Source organism: Seriola dumerili, unplaced genomic scaffold, assembly GCF_002260705.1.
Source record: "Seriola dumerili isolate Sdu_G_001 unplaced genomic scaffold, Sdu_1.0 BDQW01000110.1, whole genome shotgun sequence".
Classification (NCBI taxonomy): Eukaryota; Metazoa; Chordata; class Actinopteri; order Carangiformes; family Carangidae; genus Seriola; species Seriola dumerili.
This window is the reverse complement of record NW_019174365.1, coordinates 11814319-11837190: the sequence shown is the minus strand read 5'-3', so window position 1 is coordinate 11837190 and position 22872 is coordinate 11814319. Positions and strand designations below refer to the sequence as shown.

The 22872-nt window shown below is 41.8% G+C and overlaps 1 protein-coding gene across 1 annotated transcript in view; it reads left to right on the top strand.

The window, feature by feature from the left end:
* Positions 1-22872, top strand: part of LOC111223014 (ephrin type-A receptor 7-like) — a 164858-nt gene that overhangs the window by 112669 nt on the left and 29317 nt on the right. The window contains exons 5-6 of the mRNA XM_022746973.1: positions 2470-2799; positions 18872-18996. Of these exons, the coding sequence (XP_022602694.1) occupies positions 2470-2799; positions 18872-18996 (455 nt within the window). The remainder of the gene's footprint in view (positions 1-2469; positions 2800-18871; positions 18997-22872) is intronic.

Below are 22872 nucleotides of genomic sequence, written 5' to 3'. Positions count from 1 at the left end.
ACTGTTCCAAATTTCACACATAGTCATAGGATACAAACCTACCATGTCCTTGACCTGACTCTTTTCCAAACGGGGGAAGTCTCTCATGCATATTAAAGTAGCAAATATATGCCACTGAAGACAGCTTGGCTATCCTCGCTAGCTGAAATGGGCTAGCAGGCTATGTTAGCCAGTTAGCTACGATTGTGAGCCTTCTGTCCCAACCTACAGGTTTCTTTTTCATGTTATCTCGATGAAACATTACTTAAACGTATGAGCAGGGCTAATAATAGCTAATAATTTAGGCTAACAATATTAGCTAATATTATTAAGTTATTATAATGTTTGCACAAGTTTCAGCCAGCTGAGCAAGCCTGTTACCTTGTGTCTACTAAATGGATAATACACTGGCTATGCCTTCTTGATAGCATCACTTATTACATGTCTTGACTTATGAATTATACTGTTTTCTTGTAACAGAGCACCACAAAAGTCATGCTCAATTTTAACATGGGCACTTACCAAAACAGGGAAAACAATGGTCTATTTTGAGTCATGAAATCCTCATCTAGTTTAAGCAAATACAGAAATGCAAACTCCTCATAGGCCTAACTGGCACTATTGCAAAAACAACATCAAGAGCAAGTTTGCATTTGCTATGATGCATTCTGTTGGATCAGCAGTGCACAGGGTGTCAAAGTCATTTGGATGGACATGGCAAAAGTAGATGGAAGGTGGAGACGGAGAGTGAAAGAGGGTAAAATACGCGGAAGAAGAGGGGCAGGATGGTTACAGGGGTGTTTTCATAAGAGACACTCCGATTTGAAGATGAGAAGAAAGAAAAAGGAAGAGCAGAGGGAGTCCGAGGCCGAGAAAGCGTAGAAGTACAGAGAGATGTGAATAAAAGGCCCAGCTGTGTCTACATCTAGTGTGTGTGTGTGTGTGTGTGTGTGTGTGTGTCTGTGTGTGTGTGTGTGTGTGTGAGTGTGTGTGTGTGTTCACACTCTGAATGCTCTCTGGGCTTACGTAACTCTGTGCTCCACGTGTGTCTGGGAGCGGGACGCAGCTGTGGTGTGTGTGACGTGTTTGACAGCACGCACAGAGCAGCACACCTTCACTTATTCATTACACAGCACATGCACACACATAGAGGGACACATATAAAATTCATGTCCTTTAATGGACCTAAGCTCTATTTAGCCTCTGTGCACAAGGACCTGCAGGAAAAGGCACAGGTCAGTCAGGACACGGACTTAGTGATGAGGTACAGTCCTCTGGCCTCTGGTGCTTTTCAGCCCTTTAAAACTAGACTGTATATTTTGTGTTTATCCTTTTTGTCACATGTGGTGGGTGATTTTAAAATGTTTTAGGTTTTAAAGTACATGCAAATCCGTGTGTGTCAGACAACAATGGATGGATAATGTAATTTTCCTACAGATTTCATTGGCTTTGACAACACAAGTATAATCCAGAGACATGTCATAATTGTCCCATGTTTTACCTTGAGAGTCCCACCACAAATCTCCACATACACAGCCTTATAGTAGACAGCTGTGACTCTTGAGATGCGTCTGGCATATCACAACTGAATATCCCATCAGATTCATGTTCCAGGAGAGTTAAAAGCCTTCTCCATGGCAACTCAGCTTTATTTACTGATGGTAAATGGAGGTTTTGTTCCACAGAGGACTGTTGACATCACATTATGGACCAGCTTGTAATCCACTTTTAGTTCGAGTCTTGTTTCCAAGTGTTTTGCTATTTTCTCTGCATCATCTCTAATCCCTCCTCCATCTCAAGCCAGTGAATGTTGCCTCACCCCACTGCCTTACCATGATAATACCACATATACTAGTATACCACAGTAAACAACTCCACATTCTCAATTGCCCCTTCCCATAAGAGTCAAGTGGTTCTCATCAAAACAATTGTTTCTTAAACCCAAATCCAGGATAAAACAGGATTATCAAAGCGTGATGTGCAAACTGAGCCCATGCATGCAATCGCGCTGTAATACCCAGCGGACTAAGTCCATCAGTCATGTGATAAAATCTCACGCTTCAGCATCATGATGTTTGAGCGATCTTGGGAAGCCATGCAGGTGACAACACTCAAAACATGTTGTTTGTCCAAGCCTTTGTGTCAGCAATGCCCAGCTTCATGATTACAACAAGTGGACACTAGGAGGTGCTGTTTCAGTTTAACAGTTAGGAGTTAAAAAAAAAAAAAAGATGCTGAGCAAAAATTGGGAGTATAAAATGATTGCTGCAGATTTACAATATTTATTGGTTATATACTTAATGGTTAGTGTTTGATTCAATAAATTGTAAGATCCTTGGTCATTTTAGATTGATATTTGCAAAAAGGGATCACATATCGTCTACTCCCCCCTCTATATATTTGTGTGTCTTGTCTTTTCTTTGTTTTCAAAAAAGACCATACCAAAAACCATAAACCAAAATAAAATTGTCCTACTCGTGCCTCTCTCAGGGCCCCCTTCCCCTCCTAGAGATTTGGTCTACACCCTGAAGCAGTCCACCCTGATCCTGGAGTGGGCGGCACCATCCGACACAGGTGGCCGGGTGGATCTGACCTACAGCGTGGGTTGCCGGCGGTGTCTCGGGAGGCAGTGCGAGCCGTGTGGAGCAAGTGTCGGCTTCGTCCCTCAGCAGGTCGGCCTGACGGAAAGAACGGTGACCGTGGTCAACCTCCTTCCCAACACCAACTACACGTTCACTGTGGAGGCCTTAAACGGAGTGTCAGAGCTGCTGCCCAACAAGAGGTTCTACACACAGGTCAACGTGTCAACAAGCCTTCCTGGTGAGTCACAGTATGATCTTCAAACATAGCCTCACATTCACGTACAGACACAAAGGCATGTGTAGGGAAGGAGCAGGTTACATTTTAAATAACAGTCCAAGTCTGCACGGTCAGGAAACCAGAATTGCACTCAGCAGAGCGTATACCTCCACCAAGGCCAAACAATCCTACACAAGTCTGTGAGATCCAGATTATTATCTGGATCTGCATCAAACTGTAAAAACAAAATATGTTTTTTCTTGCATCACAATCCAAACATTATTTCCTGAAAAATTTTCAAAAATGTGGAAAAATGCCCTTGCAATCTTGCAATGTTAAACAATGTGATAGTAAAATTCCTGGATTTGCCCCTTTTAACTGGATTGGCTCCAAAATTGAATGGTTTCTTCCTTCATCCCTCCACCAAGCTTTGTGTAAATCGGTGCTGTATTTTTTTTCCGTAATCCTGCTGACAAACAAACCAACAGACAAACAGACGTGGGTGAAAACACAACTTCCTTGGCAGAGGTGACAAACAACAGCTGAACAAGAATGAGGTCACTCTGCATTTCAGAAAAGATGATGTAGCAAATGTACTCAACTGGGACACACCAGCGCACTTGCATGTCTCTGAAATGCAGTCAGACTACATTACGTGTGAGCTAAAATTATCATACGTCTTAAATCGACTTGCACTGCATGGGTTTCTCAATCTGAATATCTTAAGGAAGTCTACTAGGTTCTTGCTGATTTGGCTTGAATTTGTCTTTGCGTTTCCAAAAAAGTTGAGGTGGAATTTACAATAATATTTGTGCTGTTTTGCTGTAGATGATGTTAGTGTTTGGTTTGTGTTTTGGGGAAAATATTACCTCTATTACAGGGTCTGATTGATTCTTACGACATCTCATTAAACAAAACAATAGCTTCGATCATTAAATCTGCAGTCTTCACTGTGGTAATTTGCACATTTGACTTCTATTTGCTGAAGATCTCTAAGGTTTTGTTTTGTAAAAGCACATCAATTTACACACACACACACACACACACAAAAGACAGGCATATGTACATGTACACACTTGCAGGCCCTGTGTACATCTCCCTTTACATAAATAGATGTATGTACACTCACAGGCGCACTGTGACCTTTTACTAAGCTTGTAATTTATGTAGATTCTCAAAGTGTATACTGCAACATACTGTGCAGCACACATGGCATTCAATACTAAATGCGCATCCTGCGGTGTGATTTTCAGTTATGTGTATGCTAAGCAGCACAAAGTCTCATCACACACACTCCTTCCCCACACTGACAGTGTGCCAGTCACTGCAGACAGAGCAAAAAAGTATCGCCGGTGGAGGTGATCTCATTTTCATCAGCAGCAGTCTTCAGCAGGCCATTAGCCAGGGGCTTGAAAAAGCACTTTGCCAAGTAGCCCTGTCAACCGGCGCTGCAACAACACTATATGGGGGAGCTCAAGTGTGAAAAGACCAAACACACCCACACACACACACACACACACACAATAAAGTACAAGCACACATTCTTGCTTGAACGCAAATACCTTGTACGCAAATGCACACATGCATTTATCTGTCATACCCACTGTGCATGTCGTTGAGAAAGCTTGTTTACTCATTGAAAATGGTGAAAGAAATCTGATTCTGAAGACAGAAGGCGTAATGAAGCAAATGAAGTATGATGGAGAAAGACGATGAAAGGTGCTGCACAAGGAAGCAGGTGATGGAGAAACAATGACAAAGTGAGAATGGCAGAGTGTGTTTTTGCCACTAACTGGAAATTAGCTTTGAGAAATGTGCTGCATAATGAATGGAGAACTGTTAGTCATATGCGAGGGCTGAGATGGCAGCAGCACTCACCTCGGGTCTCTGCTTAGTTTCAAGCCAGTTAAAGGTGGATATACAGTAACAGTTTGTTTATAACGGCAAAGGGACTCACTTCATTATGCTCTTTTAATGACAGCTGTAAGATGTTTGCACGTAAATGAAGAAATCATTTTGAATTGGTGTGTTGCAAGTCGGGTTCATGACTGAGATTTGCATCTGTGTATACAGAGGGCGGATTTAAGTAGATTGAGTATTTATAATGAATGCGAGTGTGTCTCTGTGGCCTAGATCCTCTTGCTGACCAACTGTAAATGTTACGTAAGTGCAACATCTGGACATCTGGACCACATAGGGTGAGGGAGTGGTTAGAAGGACAGCTTTACGTGTATGCACTAGATCTCTATTCAATATCAGTGACATGTGGTTGAGACTTAATACCACTGCCGCTCTCCGCTAAGTTCACAACTGCAGTATTTTATTAGAAAAGTAATTTTGTTTTGCAACGGAAATACATTTTTTTTCTTCTTCTTATCCTTTATTTATCCATTTCAGCACGATTGCATTCCACTAATGGCATTTTTTTTTTTTTTTTTTACTTAAAACTGCATCAAGCAATGTTAGAGTGAGGTGTGATCATGAGTGCCCCTTTAACAATACACAGAGTCAACTGATTCCATGTTATTTTGAATGTTTTGTCCATATCCAGGCTGTGGTGTATGGTTCTGAAAATGTGTCGCAGTGTCTCAAACCGAACCCCTTTTATCTGCCATCAGTTGAAATCTATGAGAGAACGGCTGAAGGTAACCGAGCTAAAAAGCTACACCTTCAGCTCCCTAAAGGGATTTAGCTTCCCAAACACCCCGAGCTCCAAGGTTAGGGACACTATATCAGAAAAGGACAAACCTGTGGTGATTATTTTTTTTTTCCTGTCCCCACAGTTCTTTCAACCTTTCTCCCTTTTATCTCCCCTTCCCTGTCTGTCTGTCATGTCAGCAGTTGCCATGCCCGTTGATTTGTCGTTATTATGGGGTATTAGGGTGTGAGTTGTCCCACTAACCGTGTCATCCAGAGGGATTGGACAAGGGGTTAGGAGAGTGTGTTTGCAGGGGTTTCAGAAGACTTTCTGTGTCAGGGAGGATTTAGACTGACATTTGGTGTTGGGTTTTTAATGCTGCCTTTGTGTGTGTGTGTGTGTGTGTGTGTGTGTGTGTGTGTGTGTGTGTGTGTGTGTGTGTGTGTGTGTGTGTGAGAGAGGCCGAGAGAGAGAATTAAAAGGAAATGTATTTAGATTTTGACATGTGCCTGCATGTCCAGCTTTGTTAAAAGACCTATGTTTTCCCGCACATGACTAGCAGAGCATGGTTCACATCAAACAGCTAACCGACCACATATGACACAAGCCAACTCACTTCAGCGGTGGGCTCTCCCTGAGGGTCGTGTGAGGTAAGGCTGTGTAAATGTCTGCGTCCACGTGCGTTTGTTAGAGGGCAGAAATGAAATGAGGACCTTGTTCAGTTATATCAGGCATGGGGTAAAGTCTCATTAATGCTGGTGGAAATATTAAACATCATCTACATACAACAAGATTACAACTTGAGATGGATGTCCCTTATTAAAACAAGATATGTGAAATTTTATTAATGAAAATATAAGAAACTCTTATTATTAAACCAAGCATATAAATGCGTTGTGTTCCAGTAAACACAATTTTCAGTATCCCTGAAAATAAGGTACAAAATTCACATTTTTGTTTAGTCTTGCCCTCTGGCTTTATCTCCCTGTTAAGCATTTTTTTTAATATCAGTAAAAAACAAAAATAAATGTGCATCCATAATCCACATCTGATCTATAAACATTAACAAGACTGCGACTATGAACTCTGATATTTCAGTATGTGTTATCTGTTGCCAAGGGAGACAACCAAAACTTTCAGAGAAAGAGACGGGAGACAAATCCAACAACTTTTACCTCCAACTGCCCCAGACTAAAATCCATAAGGACTCTGTGTGTCTCGTTTTCTCAGCAGGATGAGGCAGACAGATTTTACAGCAGTATTGTTGTGGGTGAGTGTGATCAGAGCCTCGGTGCGCTGTGAAGTGAGGTATAGCTCATCTGCAGGAGCAAAGCCGTAATGGTCAGAAATCCTGTGCAGCCAGGTCAGCTACAGAACTGGGAAGAAAAAAAAAACCTCCCTGCACAGTCCCTCAGCCTTGTGTCCGTACATGTGTGGGTGCCTCCACACCAAGACTTTATACCATCAAAACTCACTGACCTTTATAAATACTGCAGCAGGGATTTGGAACAAAGCTAACACACACCAGCGCACACACACACACACACGCTCACCCTCCTTTTCTCTTGCCACCTCATCATCTCTTTATTACTTTCTGCCCCCCCCCCCTCCTCCCTACCTCTGCATCAAGACCTCTTCTTTTTTTACCCTCTATTTCCTTCCTCATTTCCCCCACCGTATCCTTTCCTGCTCCCCATATCACCTCACTATTCTTGGATGGTAATTTCTCTCCCCACCTCCCTCCTCCTGTCTCTCCATCCACAACCACTCCTCCCACTGTCTTCTCTTTTCTCTCGCCACCTGCCTTGACATAATCACTGCTGCCCTCTTCCTCTTCACCTCTCTGCTTCTCTCTATCCTCTCCACAGCTCTCTTCCCCCCCCATCTTCTCCTACTGTACCGTATTTGTTTTCCTGGGCACGGTAAGCTTGTTAGCAGCGGGTGGTGCGGTTTAGCTGGCAGCTGAGGGCCAAGAAAGCCTGAGGATTTAAGGGCATAGTATGAGCTCCGGGAGAGAAGGTGCTATTTTACGGCCAAATACCCAAACCACACACATAGACACACAAGGGGTCAATTAACATCTATGCATGCAGTAAGATCTTCTCTTTTAGTGGAGGAAAAAGCATCTGAAACAGCATTTTAAATCTCGTGACATTAATACCCTCCATTAAAACCAAATACAAATTAAATTCCTTAAATGTATCTGGAACTGGATGCTTGCACATGCACAGTGCAGCGGTGGATTTCTCCCAGACAGATGGGGCTTTATCAGGACTCTCCAGGCCACCAAGGGGAAGGAGGGAGGTTTGCATGGTGTGTCAAGGATGGATGGATGGATAAAAGGGGAAGAGGGAGTAGGGGATATGAAACATGGCTGGAATTGCGTGAGGAGACGGGGTATGGGCTGGGTAAATGGGGGGGATCAGTTTTGCCCAGGGCTCATGGGGCCCCTTATCCAGCTGTGGATTAGGGATGCGTGTGTGTGTGTGTGTGTGTGTGCGTGCGCGCGCGCTCTGGGTGCACCAGGCCATGTGTGTGTGACAGCACTTTCATGTCTGTGCTCTCCCATGCTTGCATGCCATACGCTCTGTGCATTGCTTCATGCTTGATTTGTGTACGTGCAAGAACGAACGCGATAATGATATCTTGCCTCAGTATTGTTCCTTATATGTGCATTTTTGTGTGTGCGGGTGCGTGTGTGTGTGTGTGATCGAAACACACTTGGGTTGAATGTCTCGGCCCCCAGTGGTCCATCCAAAGCCCTTTAGCTGAGGCAGGGAAGGAGAGGGGGATGCAGGCCGGCTGTAGAGATGGGGTGGAGGTGCGGGTCAGGGAGGAGGAAGGATTGGCATTTCAATATCCTGAGAGGATTACTGGCCGGGCTTTAGATGGCTGGTCCCCGTGGAGTTACATGGGTCTGAGAGATGGAGGAAGAAAGGCAGGAGAGAAGAGAGGGATGAATATAGAAGTGGAGGGATGGGGAGAGGTGAGCGGTGTAACATTATGAGCAGAATGCCTTGTGGGTGCAGAGGAAAGGAGGCACAGGGGTGAAGAGCAAAAGCGAAAAGTACATGGACTTCCTCAAAAATGATGTGCATAGAGTGAAAACTTTTTTCTCTTTTCTGTCTGTGAACTATCTGGAGTTGTCTGGTGCTTTAAACAAATCAAGTATGTGGGGAAACTGAATAGGTAGCGCACTATTTGCAAGTGCTTGTGTGTGAATAAAAGTCAGGAGACAAGAGGAGGACGTAAAGGTGTGGAGATAAAAGGGGAGGAAGTGGAAAGGGAACTGCAATATAAGAAGTGAAAAAGCAAAAGAAAAGGTGAGATACACCGTAGAAGTGTGGTGGAAGAATACCAGAGAATAAAGCTTTAAAGGTGAAGGCAGCAGAAGTTTGAGGGAATGTGATGGAGTCCCACAGGCAAGTACGGTCAAAGGAAAAGAGAAAAGGTAGCAGTGTTGCTGCTATAAGAGCGGATGACCCATCAGGGTCATATCTGTCACTTTTTTCTTTTTTAAGTGGAGGTTAAGTAGTGCTCCATCATGACAAGTAAACTGAACATCATGTGCAAAATCAGTGGAATGGTCCTGTGATACAGTGTAAATGTGAAACCTGTGTGTTTGGAAGACGAGAAGCGAGGCAGCTGGAGTTGTCTCTCACTCTTGATCCAGCACCTCGTGATTTTCTAAGAGCTCTGATTGACTTCTGAGCACACGTTTCACTTTGACTCTTTGAATATTTATGAGTTTAAGCCTGAATTAATTTGGGATCACACCCTCCCTGCATTGTGACGGAAAAACTGTCGGCTGATGTTTTTTTTTTTTCTTTTCGTCACTGAATGAGCGCTTCTCAACTGTGAAAGTACAAAACTACCACTTTGTCATTTAGTTTCCAATAGCCTTTTTTTTTTCTTTCACACCTCTTCACCTTCTCTGCGCTCTTCCCCACCTCCAGCCCTCTGCATGGAGGCATTTGGATCCTTTTTGCCTCCTTAATTAGAAGTGATGGGAAGGTGAGGCTTCAGCAGGCACCAAATGAATAGAGTCATCAAGCTACTTTTCAGGACTATAGCCCAGCCACTTAAGACGCTTTGTCACCCTGTGATGGAAATTTTAATTGCCTACCTCTTGGCTTATAATTGGAGTCTATGAAGAGGCACTCTCGGGTCTTTAGTGTGTGTGCTCTGTATGTGGATTTACAGGCTGTTTCTTGTTGTTCAGGGAATTGTAGTGCTCACTTAGGAACAAAAACAAAGCTTGGAGGTGGTTGATGGCACACACAATGTTATCCTCATAATCAGAGTATTATACAGGGCTTAAGGGCTGTCTCTGATGCACCCCCCCCACACACACACACACACAGGTGAAACAGGTGAAAACACAAACTCTTCTCGCCACAAAGACACTAGAAAGAAAAGTTCAAACTTCAAAAATTGTTCTTCTCTCTCTCAATTTCTCCATATTAATACCTACAGAGTTCTTCATCTCCCCTCTGTTGATGAGGGGAGAGAGTTAGTGGTTAGTGTTTGTGTGTGAATGCCATCTTTGTCTTTTTTTTCTTTTTTCTTTTTTTCTTTTTTTTTTGTGGGGTTTGTTGCTGGAGGGGAGGTTGACGGGGCCCTGCTGTGAGAGAGAGAGAGAGTTGTGTAGAGATGCAGCTGTCTTTCTAAATGACAGCATACCGCTCTCTGATACAACAGTGGGGGGGTTACACACACACAAACACACACACAACTTTTTTTCATCCAGTGTGCCTCTTTTACATAATTTCCAAACAATATACACCTTAGTCTTTTCTCAACACTGACACACTGTCTTCTCTCAACACCTTTGACAGCACTTGAGCGGAGTCAGTAGTGAAGGGAAGTGGATATATACAGTAGGCTCGTGCGTCTGTGTCAGGGCAGAGAGAGATTTCCTCACCTTCTTAGCCAACCTCACCTGCAGCGGGCCTGGGTCAGGTGCTCTGTGTGTGTTTATGTATGCGTGTGGCCCTGTGTTTTTTGTTATTTGTTGGAGGCTCCAGGCAGAGGCTGTCTGGCTTAAGAGACATGTCGTGATCAGACCATGCCTCTGCCTTTAGGCTAAAGCACGCTGGGCCCAAAGAGTGCTCAGAATCAGTCGGTGTGCAGCTGTCAAGAGCAGTTTAAGCAAGTCAGCCCCAGACGCTCTTCCCTGGTGGGAGTGTGAGATGCCAGTTTTGACTAGATTTGTAAGCTCAGTAAAGGTTGAGCCAAGAGGTAATAGGAGGTTGTTTGACGTACAGCAGGTCCTCGTGTTCCCTTTTTCTTGAAATCATTTTCTAATCGGATCGGACAAAGTTCACTAATGTCTTTAACTGCATGTGTTTCTACATCGTTAGGGTGCAAAAATGCTACACCATTGCATTGCAAGATTGTACTCAGGACCAGGTGTTTTTGCACAGCTGTAATTTTTTGATCCGGGCCTTTGGAGTAACATCATACAGCGAGATTCTCTTTGTCCTTCTCGCTCGCTTGCTGTTCTGGCCTTTTCTCTCCACCCACCTACTGACTGACACATTTAATCAGGACATCACTGAGACTTTCTTCTCTTTTTCACAGACACAAGTACCTCACACACTCAGACTCACACAATCCAACACACACACACTCTTAGGTGTCCCTGAAACATATAATTTTGTAGTTCAGATTGAAATGTGCCCTAAACAGGTGTCTTACCTGCACCATCTCTCCCCCTCACAGACAAAAATATACAAGTGTGTGTGTGTGTGTGTGTGTGTGTGTGTGTGTGTGTGTGTGTGTGTGTGTTATACCTACACTATACTTCCCCTTTTCTTCCTACACTGATATGAATGATTACAACCACAGATGATACCTGTCTCTGACTGCATCTGCTCACCTCACCTCTGAACTTGAATCCTGGACAATATCATCATCCTGGACAATATGATTTCATTCCTTGTCTCCCACTGTTGCTCTTTCCTTATTATATTAATTGTGTATATGCATTGTGTGTTTAGGATGAGGCATCCAGGCGGTTGGGTGCTGCAAGGGCAGGGGTGGGAAAGGTTGCCAGATAGTGCTCCACTGCCAGGACAGGCTGATAGCCACAGATTAAAAACAGCAAAACCTGCTGCAAGATAGTGAGACCTGTAGGGTAGCTGCTCTCATATACAGAAACATTAGATTAGGCCACAATCACATGTATGCATTTAAAATCACCTATAGTGAAATGAAGCATTTTATACATGCCAGCTTGCTTTAGCCAGCCACCAAAGAGTTTTTCAGATCTCAGTGATTTAGTGTTAATAACAAAATGTTAACAGTGTCTGGTTTTGTACAGAAATATTATAAAAAGGGTAATCAAATGCCTTCTTTGAAGAAATGCTTGATTGTCCGCACCATTATCTTGTATTATGCCATTAAACGTGTGTTAGATTTCTTTTTCTTGGTCAAATCTGAGGCAAGATTGCTTTCAAAGTTATTTCATTGCAGCAGCTTGATGTGATTGTGCAACATCCCGTCTTTTTTTTTTTTTTTTTTTCAACGTACATCAAAGAGCTGCTGAACACCTGCTCCGTGCGTGCTTTTAATTTAGTCAGTACAAGAGATGCGTTGCTTTAAGGTCAGCCTCTGATTCTTCAGTATTTCTCCACACAAATGATACTTAAAAAGTGTGCAGTGTTGGATTCTGGGTTCAGATAGTCAAGTGTCTGTCAGCAGGATTTTTGAATAGTTAACTGCACTAAATGCTGTGACACATTATTCATATTCTGATAAGCTTCTCTCTCTTTTTTTTTTTTTTGCATTGATCAAAGGTTTAGCTCGTGAACTCAGGTTACTTTAAAGTGAAAACGAGCGGAACCTAACTTGCCCCTTTGAAACTTCTGATTGTACTCTCCACTGGGAGCCATTGACAGAAATGCTTGTGGCAGTGGGTGTGTAAAAAGCCCCAGGAATAGCCAGACAAGAAGAAACTTAATGTTCCCACTCCTCTACTGTCAGTCACATAAATCAGTTTAACTCCAGGTAGAAGCCAGGGGTGTTTTGCCCAGAGGGAACGGTGTGCTTGCTTCCCTTTAACCCTTTCAACATGAGCAGTCCTGACAGATACTCTCAATCTCTCAATCATTCCCGCCATCAACTTATAGCTACACATGTCGTCTCTTCATTCCGAACACACATGCAGTCACTCGCTCTTGTTTAATATGCAAAGGCACGCAGGAGCGCGTAAAGTTGCACGTGAGGCAGAGATGGTATGAAGTAGAACAATGAAAACCCCCTCCTGGTAAGATGGATGTCATCTCAGCAGAGGCACAAACAGGCCTGTGGGGAATAGTGGATTCCCCCGAGAGACGGAGCTGTGTCGGGAAAATGGAGAGATAAGGAGATTGAGAAGATGGTGAGAGAGTTTCCAGAGAGAGGACCCATGGAAGTGAGGAATAGGTGGAGGGAAAAAAAAAAAAGAAGTCAGAATGACTGTAGGATGTTCAGCCATGCTTGTGTTGTCGCCCCCGGGGAGAGCAGCTCCTCTGCCTGTCTCCTTTGATAACGAAACAGAGATGCCAGTTGCACCTCAGCTGCCTCTGTACACATGGATGCAAGAGCCTACAGCAGCGGCTGCCATTTTGTGCCAAAATCTATTCATAGATCTACCTACCATAGAGACCTGAGCATGGAGCCGCCACATAAACCCCCCCAGTGTCTGCAGAAAGTCAGGATCGGGTATCGAGAGCTGAGTCTAAACTGGAACTTATAAGAACCCCAGGGATTTGTTAAGAAACATGCTCAACTCAGCCTTTTCATTGCTGGAAGCAAGTGAGCACCACCTGTGCTTCTGTCTGCATCAGTGGTTATGCATTGCACCAGTGCTCAAGTACAATGTTTACAATATGGCGGACTGTGGCCAGGACTTTAAAGAGCAAAATGTTACAGAAAATACTTAAAGGTCCCATTTTTAAATTTTTCCTTTGTTGCATTTGAAGTGTTGATATTTATAAGAAGATATGTTTGAGATTTGAAGTACCAAAAATCATTGGATGTAGTTTTACATCTCCTCTCTCGGGCTGCTCTCTGGAGCTCTAGTCGCAACAGATCAGTGAGCCAATCAGAAAAGAGGTTCTGAACGTCTCTTCTGATTTGTTGGCTGTTTTCTTGGTGATCAATAGCAGATTTAAGGTAAACGATCCAACCAAATTTTGCATGACTGGATGTTGGGTCCAGATGGGCCAAGCTTGGGGCATGGCTGAGGAAGGTGTCTGCTTCATTGTGAATTCCCAAAGTTACAGAAGTCCTGGTGGCTTGTTTTGAAGGCACATTTTCTGAATGTGTGCTGTGTGCATTTCTCAGTTTGATACTTTCACAGTATTAAGATAGAACCTAGACTTGCTTTATAATCAAAAAACATATGGAAATATTACTTAATACAATATGCCTATCATATACCTTTAATTAGAACATGGCAACACAAAGAATATTCATGCTTTTTTATCATTCAACCAAAAAGAATCTTCTGACAACTTAGGGCAGCTTAAATTTGCTAAAAATGAAAGTAGTTTTTGCTACATATTTTGATTTCTTTTTGATTTTTTTTTTTTTTTTTTTTTTTTTTTTTTTTTTTTTTTTCTTTTTTGTGGCAAATGCCTCAGGGGTGTAGAAAAGTACCAATAGCTCGGATTCAACGAAAAGTGGAACTGATAAGTAGAGGAAAGATCAGAATACGTAAAACCTAAATGATACCCAGCCCGATCTTGTGCTCACAGCCTATGGAAGTTTAATCACTCAGAGGAACAGTTGTGTGCTGCCTTTTTTGCCATTTTGTGCCAAACTCTATCTATTACATTTCCTCATGCCTCACTTTTCGCTCTCATCACAGTGTCCCTTTGAAGTTTTATAGAGCATTATCTGTACCAGTGATTCGTATGTGTGCCGCAAGAACTTTTATACTGGATCTTATCAGGAGATGTATGTCTTTGTGACCAGAGCCTATCAGCTCGTCTGCCATGTGATTTCTGCTGTATGATGAGGCTTTGAAAACATCTGCTGTGTACTTCCACCGCAGAGCTGGAGAGGCTTATTGCCCACAAGGCCATCACCTCCTCGATATTACTGAAAATCATTGTGCAATTGTGTGTGTGTGTGTGTGTGTGTGTGTGTGTGTGTGTGTGTGTGTGTGTACGTGTACATGTGTGAGTGCAAAAGCCATTTCAGATGGCTGTCTGCATTGATTTCTTCCTCTCAAATACAGAGCCAAACACAACACTACCCTCCATTTGCTGCCATGCACTCTTGTGTTTGTGTGTCCAGGTGGTGGGCGTACAGTATCTGCACTAATGCCTGCTTACGTGAACAGCTTCACATGTGTCTTGGAAACTATTATATTCACTTAGCAACCATTGCTCCATAGTTGTGTCCAAATTCTTCATAGATTCATAAATTATTTTCAAATTTATCATGTTGTGAAAGCAAATTCTGTGAGTGAAAAGTACAATACCAGAAAGAAAATTGATGAAAAATTAAGTTGTGAAGCTGATGGAACCCAAGATATCAAACCTTTCTCATCTTTCCTTGTGACTTCCTGTTCCTACAAGACATTTTCTATATGAAATGTTATATAACAAAATAGAAGGACACTTCAGCAAATCCAAATTCTGATGAATATTTTCCAACAAAATATGTTTTAAAAGCTACAAAGGAAAGCAGCTGCATTCTTCACTACCAGTATCTAAATGGTTTAGTTTACCATCAGTTAGCACCTACTTTTTCGCAGCTGCAGAGGTGGAAACACCAGTTTGACCACTGTATTACTTTTGTATCAGAGCTGTGTGTGTATTGGAAGAGAAACTGCGCACACCTGCTCTTGTGTGTCAGCTAGAGCTGTGATGTGATCTGGAGTTTGGAGGCAGGCACCAGTATTATGCATAATTCAGCACACAAGGAAGGAAAGAATAGCAAACAATAGCCTGCAGTTGTAGATGGGTGAGAGCAGGTTGACACTGCGTTCTGGGTTTCGTGTGTTCGACTGAGGTTCTTTTTGTGTTAAGGTGGCAGGGGGCTTTGAGAAGGAAGGGTGTGTCTGTTCGAACTTCCACTCACTCTTAACTTTCGTCTCACTCTTTTTCCTTTCTCTTTTCTTTTTCTCAGTTTCTGTCATGTTTGTGTATAACCACCTGCCAGTTTCAGCTGTTTACTTTACATGTTCTTTTTTCTTGCTTTTCATGTGCTGTGGGAGTAATTCCTTTATTTTTATTTTATAATGAGCCAGACTGCAGTCTATTTCTTCCACATATATATATATATATATACATACAAATGTCTGAACAGATTCATTAATCATTAAGAATAATCTCCCTGCTTGTTTGTTTACATTCCTGTATACTGTTCATTAGCATCTTTCCTTCCTTCAGTGCCTTTCTTTTTTACAGCTACTCTCCCCTACTGTGCGTGCATCTGTACATTAGGTTGCATTCACATGAAGTGGCAATATTCCTTAGAATGACTTGATACCTCAAAGTAACGTGTTCGAGATCTTTCAGTGCCACCTGGCATGATTAAAGTTTTCTGAACACTTTGACTGTTCATATGTTGTTGTTTTTTTAGTGTTTCACATTCAATAGACACAGAATTCATGCTTTAAAGTCAACCAAAGGTTACAGTGACACATCACATCTCTTGAGATTGTATTTGGTCACTATTTCATTTGTTTTTTTGATTCTTTAATTAATTAGTTTTCTTTTTTTGCTGTTTGTCAAATATATATTTCCCACAATTTCAGCTATTTTATATCTACTTTTCCAATGCGAACAGACTGTAAAATTGTTATGAAAAAAATTCATACATCTTGTAAAAGTTCAGATAAACGCAAAACATAAGCACAAAAAAATTATGAAACTATTCTGGGGGTTTTTTTTTTGAGTAATTTTGATAAGATGGTGTGCCTAATAGGGATCAAAATGCTTTGGCTCTGATGCAGCCACCTGTCTCTGGCCTGCAGCCAGCACTCTGTGGTCAGAATCAATGTCCCGCCCACAGTACGATTTGATTGGTTACACATCACGAGTAAAAGCCTATCACACTGAAGGCTGCTGTGTACACAGACGGACACGTACTAAAGCTGCTCCTGTCAGCAAGCGGCTCTGGTTAAGGAGCGGAGTTGTGTGTCGAAGGTAAGACAGCAGAAGTTGTAATATACATCACAATCCTCTACACTGAAGTTGCAACAACATCACACTCTGATGAACAAGTACATCTGTTGTTTCAAGACACACCGGGAGAGAGAGCGAGAGAGGCGCTAGCGCTAACTGCTAAGCTAAAGTAACAAGCTGATCTGAACAGCATGTGAACAACTGCTGAATTGGTGAAAGTCAGTAGAAGGAGCAGAGAGCTCTTAGTGCTGGAGCAGAACTAGTGTAAGTTTAAATGTACAACAGGTAGTTAGTCACTGATGAAAAAAAGGAAGCATACCTGTGATAAAATAGAGCAGCAATAAACACTACTAGCATGAGAAAGTCCTGCTACTGGAGATGAGACACTACCCTGTCTGAAGCACTAACTAACACCAACTACGAAATATCAAATATCAGTTATCTGTCTCTTTGTAACCGACAATTGATATCTGCCCTAAAAAATGAGCTCGAATTAGAATAATACAATGACAACTACCTGCAGAGGTGCTCTAACTGAATTATTAAAATACATTTTTAAATATAAAAATGTTAGATTTCACGTTATTATTTTACATTCCTACTGTGCAGAATTTGTGAAATAATCACACACACACACGGCTACATACCCATCTTTCCTCTATGATGTAAAAAGTCATAGAAGTCACCATGAATAATGGATAATACCTGTGTTTTCAGACATCAAAAAACAGACAGATGGAGATGGGCAGTGAGAGAGAGATACAGACAGTGTGTGTCGAGGCTGTCTTTGATCTGCTGCCTAAAATGACTGTATTATCCTGTCATTTGAGAGGTTGAGAGGAGGACTGAAGGAACTGCACTGATGCTTTCTCTCTCTCTCTCTCTCTCTCTCTCTCTCTCTCTCTCTCTTCATGTGTGTGGAGTATTTTTATGTGTTCACATAGTTTTACTTGAGTGTGACAGGCAGAACATATTCATTAGTGTCGCTGTTTTCATACAGGAAAAAGAATGAATTGATGGTTATGGGTCAGGAGGGAGGAGAGCAGGAAGTGAGGAGAGCAAGGAAGAGTGGTCAGCTGATAAGGTGAATGAAGGGAGGATGAGAGAGGGTGGAATAAAAACATGAGAAATAGGAGTAAAATAGGGACAGAAAGAAGCAGAAGGAAAGGGGACTTCAGAGGATCATGTCTGCGTGAGAGGAGGGTATTGAAGTAACAGCAATAATTATCAAGTCAAAAGAAGATGACGGCAAACACCCCTTACACTCACATGCCACTAAACCTAACCCTAATGGCCTTAATGGCGCCGCTCCTCCCAAACAGAAAGGCCTAACTGCACCCCTTTATTTTTCTTCGTATTCTTGAGTGACAACCCATTTTTGCTACTTCGTTAACCATGGAATAATTAGCACTTAAGCAAGAGTGGGTGGTGCTCGCTGATTATCATACGCGTCGCCTGTCATTTGTTGACAGAGAAACAAAGAACCGGTCTCTCCTCGGTAATGAAATTGTTTTCTGCGAGCGACTGCCATTACACTGCCTCTGAGACTTGGAAAGCTTTGCACTGATAATTCATCTTCTGTTTTGTATTCTGTTGTGATCGATAAGAGATGAAATATCTGTAAGGATGAATTTCACCGCAGCTCCCCTGGATTGAGTCAGAAAAAGTTCAGAAGAGAGTTTAATTGAGAGACTCAGATTACGAACATCTCCATCCGTTAGTCTGGTGTCGATACAGACTTGTCAGTCAATCCATATCTGTATTGATCTAACGTCAGTCCCGGTGTGTCAGTGTCAGACCCAGGCTGCGTTCAATGCAACACACTCAAAGAAACATCCACAGTTTGTCCATTCATGGGGAATCTGAGTACGATGAAGCTGTTTTCTCTGACATGTCTTAACTTCAATAATTAATCCATTGCCACTGTCCTACCTGCTTTTGTCCTCTCTCTCTCTCTCTCTCTCTCTCTCTCTCTCTCTCTCTCTCTTTTTGTTCCTCTCCTCTCCTAATATCCATCTTTCCACATTTCTTTTGATCGCTCACATCACATCTGAGTTTGGGGTATACTGTATAAATATATATGAATATATCATTGCCTCTTTTCTGATCCACCTCACAAGTGAATTCACTGTACAGTACTCCTCCCCTGACCTTTGCCTGCGCAGTCGAATTTAGTGTAAAAACTGGAAATCCAGGAGAGTTGAGACTGTTTCTGATGTGCCTGAGAAAACTCCTGAAGCTATTTTATTTATAATGAATGAGACTGGAGTCCCGGAACTCATCCCTGTTCTTCCTCTCTCTTTCTTCTTCTTCTTCTCTTTCTCTGTAGCACCATCTCTGATCAGTGAGCTGCGAGCGGAGAAGATCGAGCAGAAGAGTATAACTCTGGTGTGGAGGGAGCCTGCCTACCCAAACAGCAGCCGTACTGAATATGAGGTCAAATATTATGAGAAGGTAAATCCAATGTTACATCTTCATCTGTCTGCACTGTCATCACTAGTCAAGACCTAAAACTATATACAATAACACACTTATCTCCACTTACTGTTTTCCATAACTAGTAAACAGCGGTAAACTTTAAAGGTCCCATATTGTATAAAGGTAGATATCCATGTATTTCTTATTTCTTATTATAAGGCAGGTCCAGATTCTATGATAATACTGTGAAAGTATCAATGTGCTCAGTCCACAGAGAAATGCACACAGCCTGTATTCTGAAACGAGCCGTCAGGACTTCTGGAACTTTGTGACTTCACAACAAACCTGAAATCCATTATATTTTTATTTGATCAATCAGAAAGCAGTCAGCCAATCAGAAAAGAGGCTCAGAGCCTCCTCTCTTCTGATTGGCTCACCGAGCTGTTGTTACTAGAGCTCCAGACAGAAGCCTGAAAGAGGAGATGTAAAACTACATTGAGATGGTTTTGGTTCTTAAAACAACAAATACATCTTGGATATCAACATTTCAAATGAAACACTGTTAATTTATCGTTGTTCTTGATATAAATTATGTTTTATTTTTAAATGTGTCTAACCCAATGATAGATTGCCTTGACTGATATGATTGGCCAATGCTGGAACACAGATACAGTATATTGGTACTGGCACACAAAAAATAATTTGAAGTAATGCAAATGCCAAAGATACTGGAAAACTGCATCACTGTTAGATAGTTTCTCCCAGAGAGTTTTTTCTTCAAGTATAAAATGTTCAAGGACTCATCTTCCAAATCCTTCTTAACCCTTCTTAAGACTAAGAAATGCCTCCCAAAAGCGTTGCTTCCTGATGGTATATTCTCTTTTTTTTATCTATAGTGTGTATGTCGTTTGCCACACACGTACACACAATACAGAAATGATGACAGAATCACATTCACAATAAATTCTTGTTCCTGAAAATATTGATGAAACTCATTGGAACTGCCACTATTTCATTAGACTTTTAATACCAGCTTAAGATAGAAAAACGTTTGCCTCTAGCATCCCGTTTACTCTCTTAAACATACTTCCACCTAGGAACATTAATTATAAAGGATGGCAAGCTGAAAGCCTCAGACTGTTTACTGCACATTAATTAACAATTAACAATTCCAAGAATAAAGCTCACTTGCGTCTTTCATTAGACCCTCCATGCCTCCTCCTGCTTTGATGCAGGCTCGGAAGATATTACACAACTGCTTTCACAGGCTGAGTCTTTCTTCACATGACAAGTAATGTTGACTTCATGTGTGTGTTTATGTTTATATTAAAGATAAACAGCCAACTAATTGATTTTTTTTTTTAACTCTGAAGTATCTATATTAGTAACATCCCATTCTAATGCTTGTGTTTTTACATGAGATTAAATCATCGTCTTGAATTGCTAACTATTGAGATATTGTTCAAATCCATCATCTATTTTTTTTAGTCCATTTCAAGGCCTGTGGTGTGTAAACCTGAATCCATATTACTGCTACATTCTCTTCTGCTTTTATGGATAACCATTGTAATTTCATCAGCCTTATCACGCTTATTTAACATAGCACTTAGTCAGATCGTGGCCGTCCCGTCAACAGTCATAGTCTTCACAGCAAATCTGTCATGCACGTAAACCACAGCTGTCACACTCACGCTTCTCCATTTTCAAACACCGCAATTTCTGCCAACGCCAGGTCTTTGTATTTCGCTGTGTCACTTTCTCACCCATATCACACTTCCCTCTCTTCTCTATGCTACACCGTATTTTACAAAGCCCTGATCCTTACTGCTCTACTCCCACATCTTTAGAAGAAAAAAAAAGAAAAAAAAGAAAGATTTAGAGGTGGGGTGGGTGAGGAAAGACCTGAGAGAAGAGAAAAGATAACAGGAGGTGTAGCGCATTTTGAAAGAATGAGATGCCGGTCTGATAGCTGAGGGAGGGAAAAGGTTAGAGAGGGTATTAGGGACAGATGAGGGGGAGATGTCTTGGTGATAAGACGCTTGCAAGAGCACAGTGATAGAAAGAAATGAATGAAGTTGCTTCGTGAAACAAGGTGCAGAAGAAACGCAGGAGGGAAGTAGGGGAATGGAGAGAGTGTAAAGGATAGATGGATAATAACTGAGACTGAGATGAGCAAGTTGTTGAAAGGCCATGAAATGAAAAGGCAGTATAACCACACTCTGTCAAAGAGCCTTTGCTTATTCAGCTTTGCTTATTCAGTGTACAGTCTTTTTCTTCCCTTTTTTTTTTTAATCAAGATGCAGCTTTACAGTCTGGGCCTACATACGTAGGACTGACTGATATTTTTAAAATTATTCATAACCCTTGAACATATGAGGCATTTAAAAGTGTTTTAATCTGGACCATAACAAACAACACACTGTTGATGATAATACTGACTAATAATGGCAATGACTAATAATGATTAATTCACAGTTTATTCATAACTTGACGTTAGAGCATGTCATCTCTGAGTGATGCTGCTGTTGTTTTACTCCCACCACCCTCCATGTTTCCTCTCCATCCTCCTCTGTTCATATTTCCCATTTGCAACATATTAGTTCACATGGGAGCAGCCGCCTCTCTGCCTTTCTACTTGCCTTATCCTGTTCTCAAGCAATACAACTCTTGTACATACAATAGGGTCCAAAAGTCAGAGTCTGGACTCTTGGACCCCTTTTATACATGGATAAAAGAAGGGTCTAGAGCCATGTTAGCATCTCTATGAGGCTGTATTTACACGCTGTAGTTTTTTTTAAATAAATGCTAACATCAGCATGCTGACATGCTAACTGTACATTCAGGCCAAAAGCGCTCTGACTGTCCTGCCACAGACGCTGTTGAAGTGTGAGGGTGCTCTAAAGTTGATGACATACTGTAGATTCAGCAAGTTTTTTGAGAGTGCTTGGTCTTGCAAACTGTATTTAAAGGGCCTGTGAAGCTAGTTCGCAAACAGAGACATGTTGGAAAGAACAAGGGAACCCCACCACCACAATTATCAAGTTCTCTTCCATTGAGCTTGAGAACAAGCAAGGCAAGGCAAATTTATTTGTATGGCACATTATCATACACAGAGGTCATTCAATGTGCTTAACAGAAATAAAAGAAGCATAAAAACTGAAGTAAAGGGATGATGGGAACAAAAGCTTACATGGTTCTCTAGTGTTCTCTACAGCGGAGCACTTCTACAATCCGATTGGTTGCCGCCCAACCACATCATTTAAGCAATATCGCATGAGACGGAGTGATGATGTACTGAACATCAACACGGCTGTGATTCAGTCAATCACAATCACAGCCGTTCTAACGGTTTTAAAAGCGCCATATTAGTTAAATAAGCAACAACAGGTTATGATTTGTTTGTCTATTTTTATCTTTTATGTGGCGACGACAACACAAATAGTTCTGCAACTGGACTGGTACTGGACTGTTGCTAAGCAACACAAACATTTTCCTGACCTGCACAGTGCACACCAGCTTGCTACTTTGTCTACCTCAGGTGTGCGCTGAGGTATCCAGGTTTCTTCCTTTCATCCTCTTCTGACGACCAGGCATCATTTAATTAAATCGTTATTTCTGGAAATATATTCATCTTTGCAACGTTTGTTACAATCTAAGATAGATAACAGCCATTAATGTAACGCTGATTACTGGTTAATAGAACACCTGTAAAGCAGAGTGATACATGTATTTAGTGCTGTCCCAGTCCCAGTGCTGTTATACTATATATCAGCACTCATTTAATGCCTCTTGTCCAGTCAAATTACTTGGTCGGAACTGACTGTTGTATAAAACTCATTACCATAAAGTTGCCTGAACTTTTTCTGATGCCCACACTGCCCAAGACGCGCTGCCAACGGGCCTGCTGCTGCT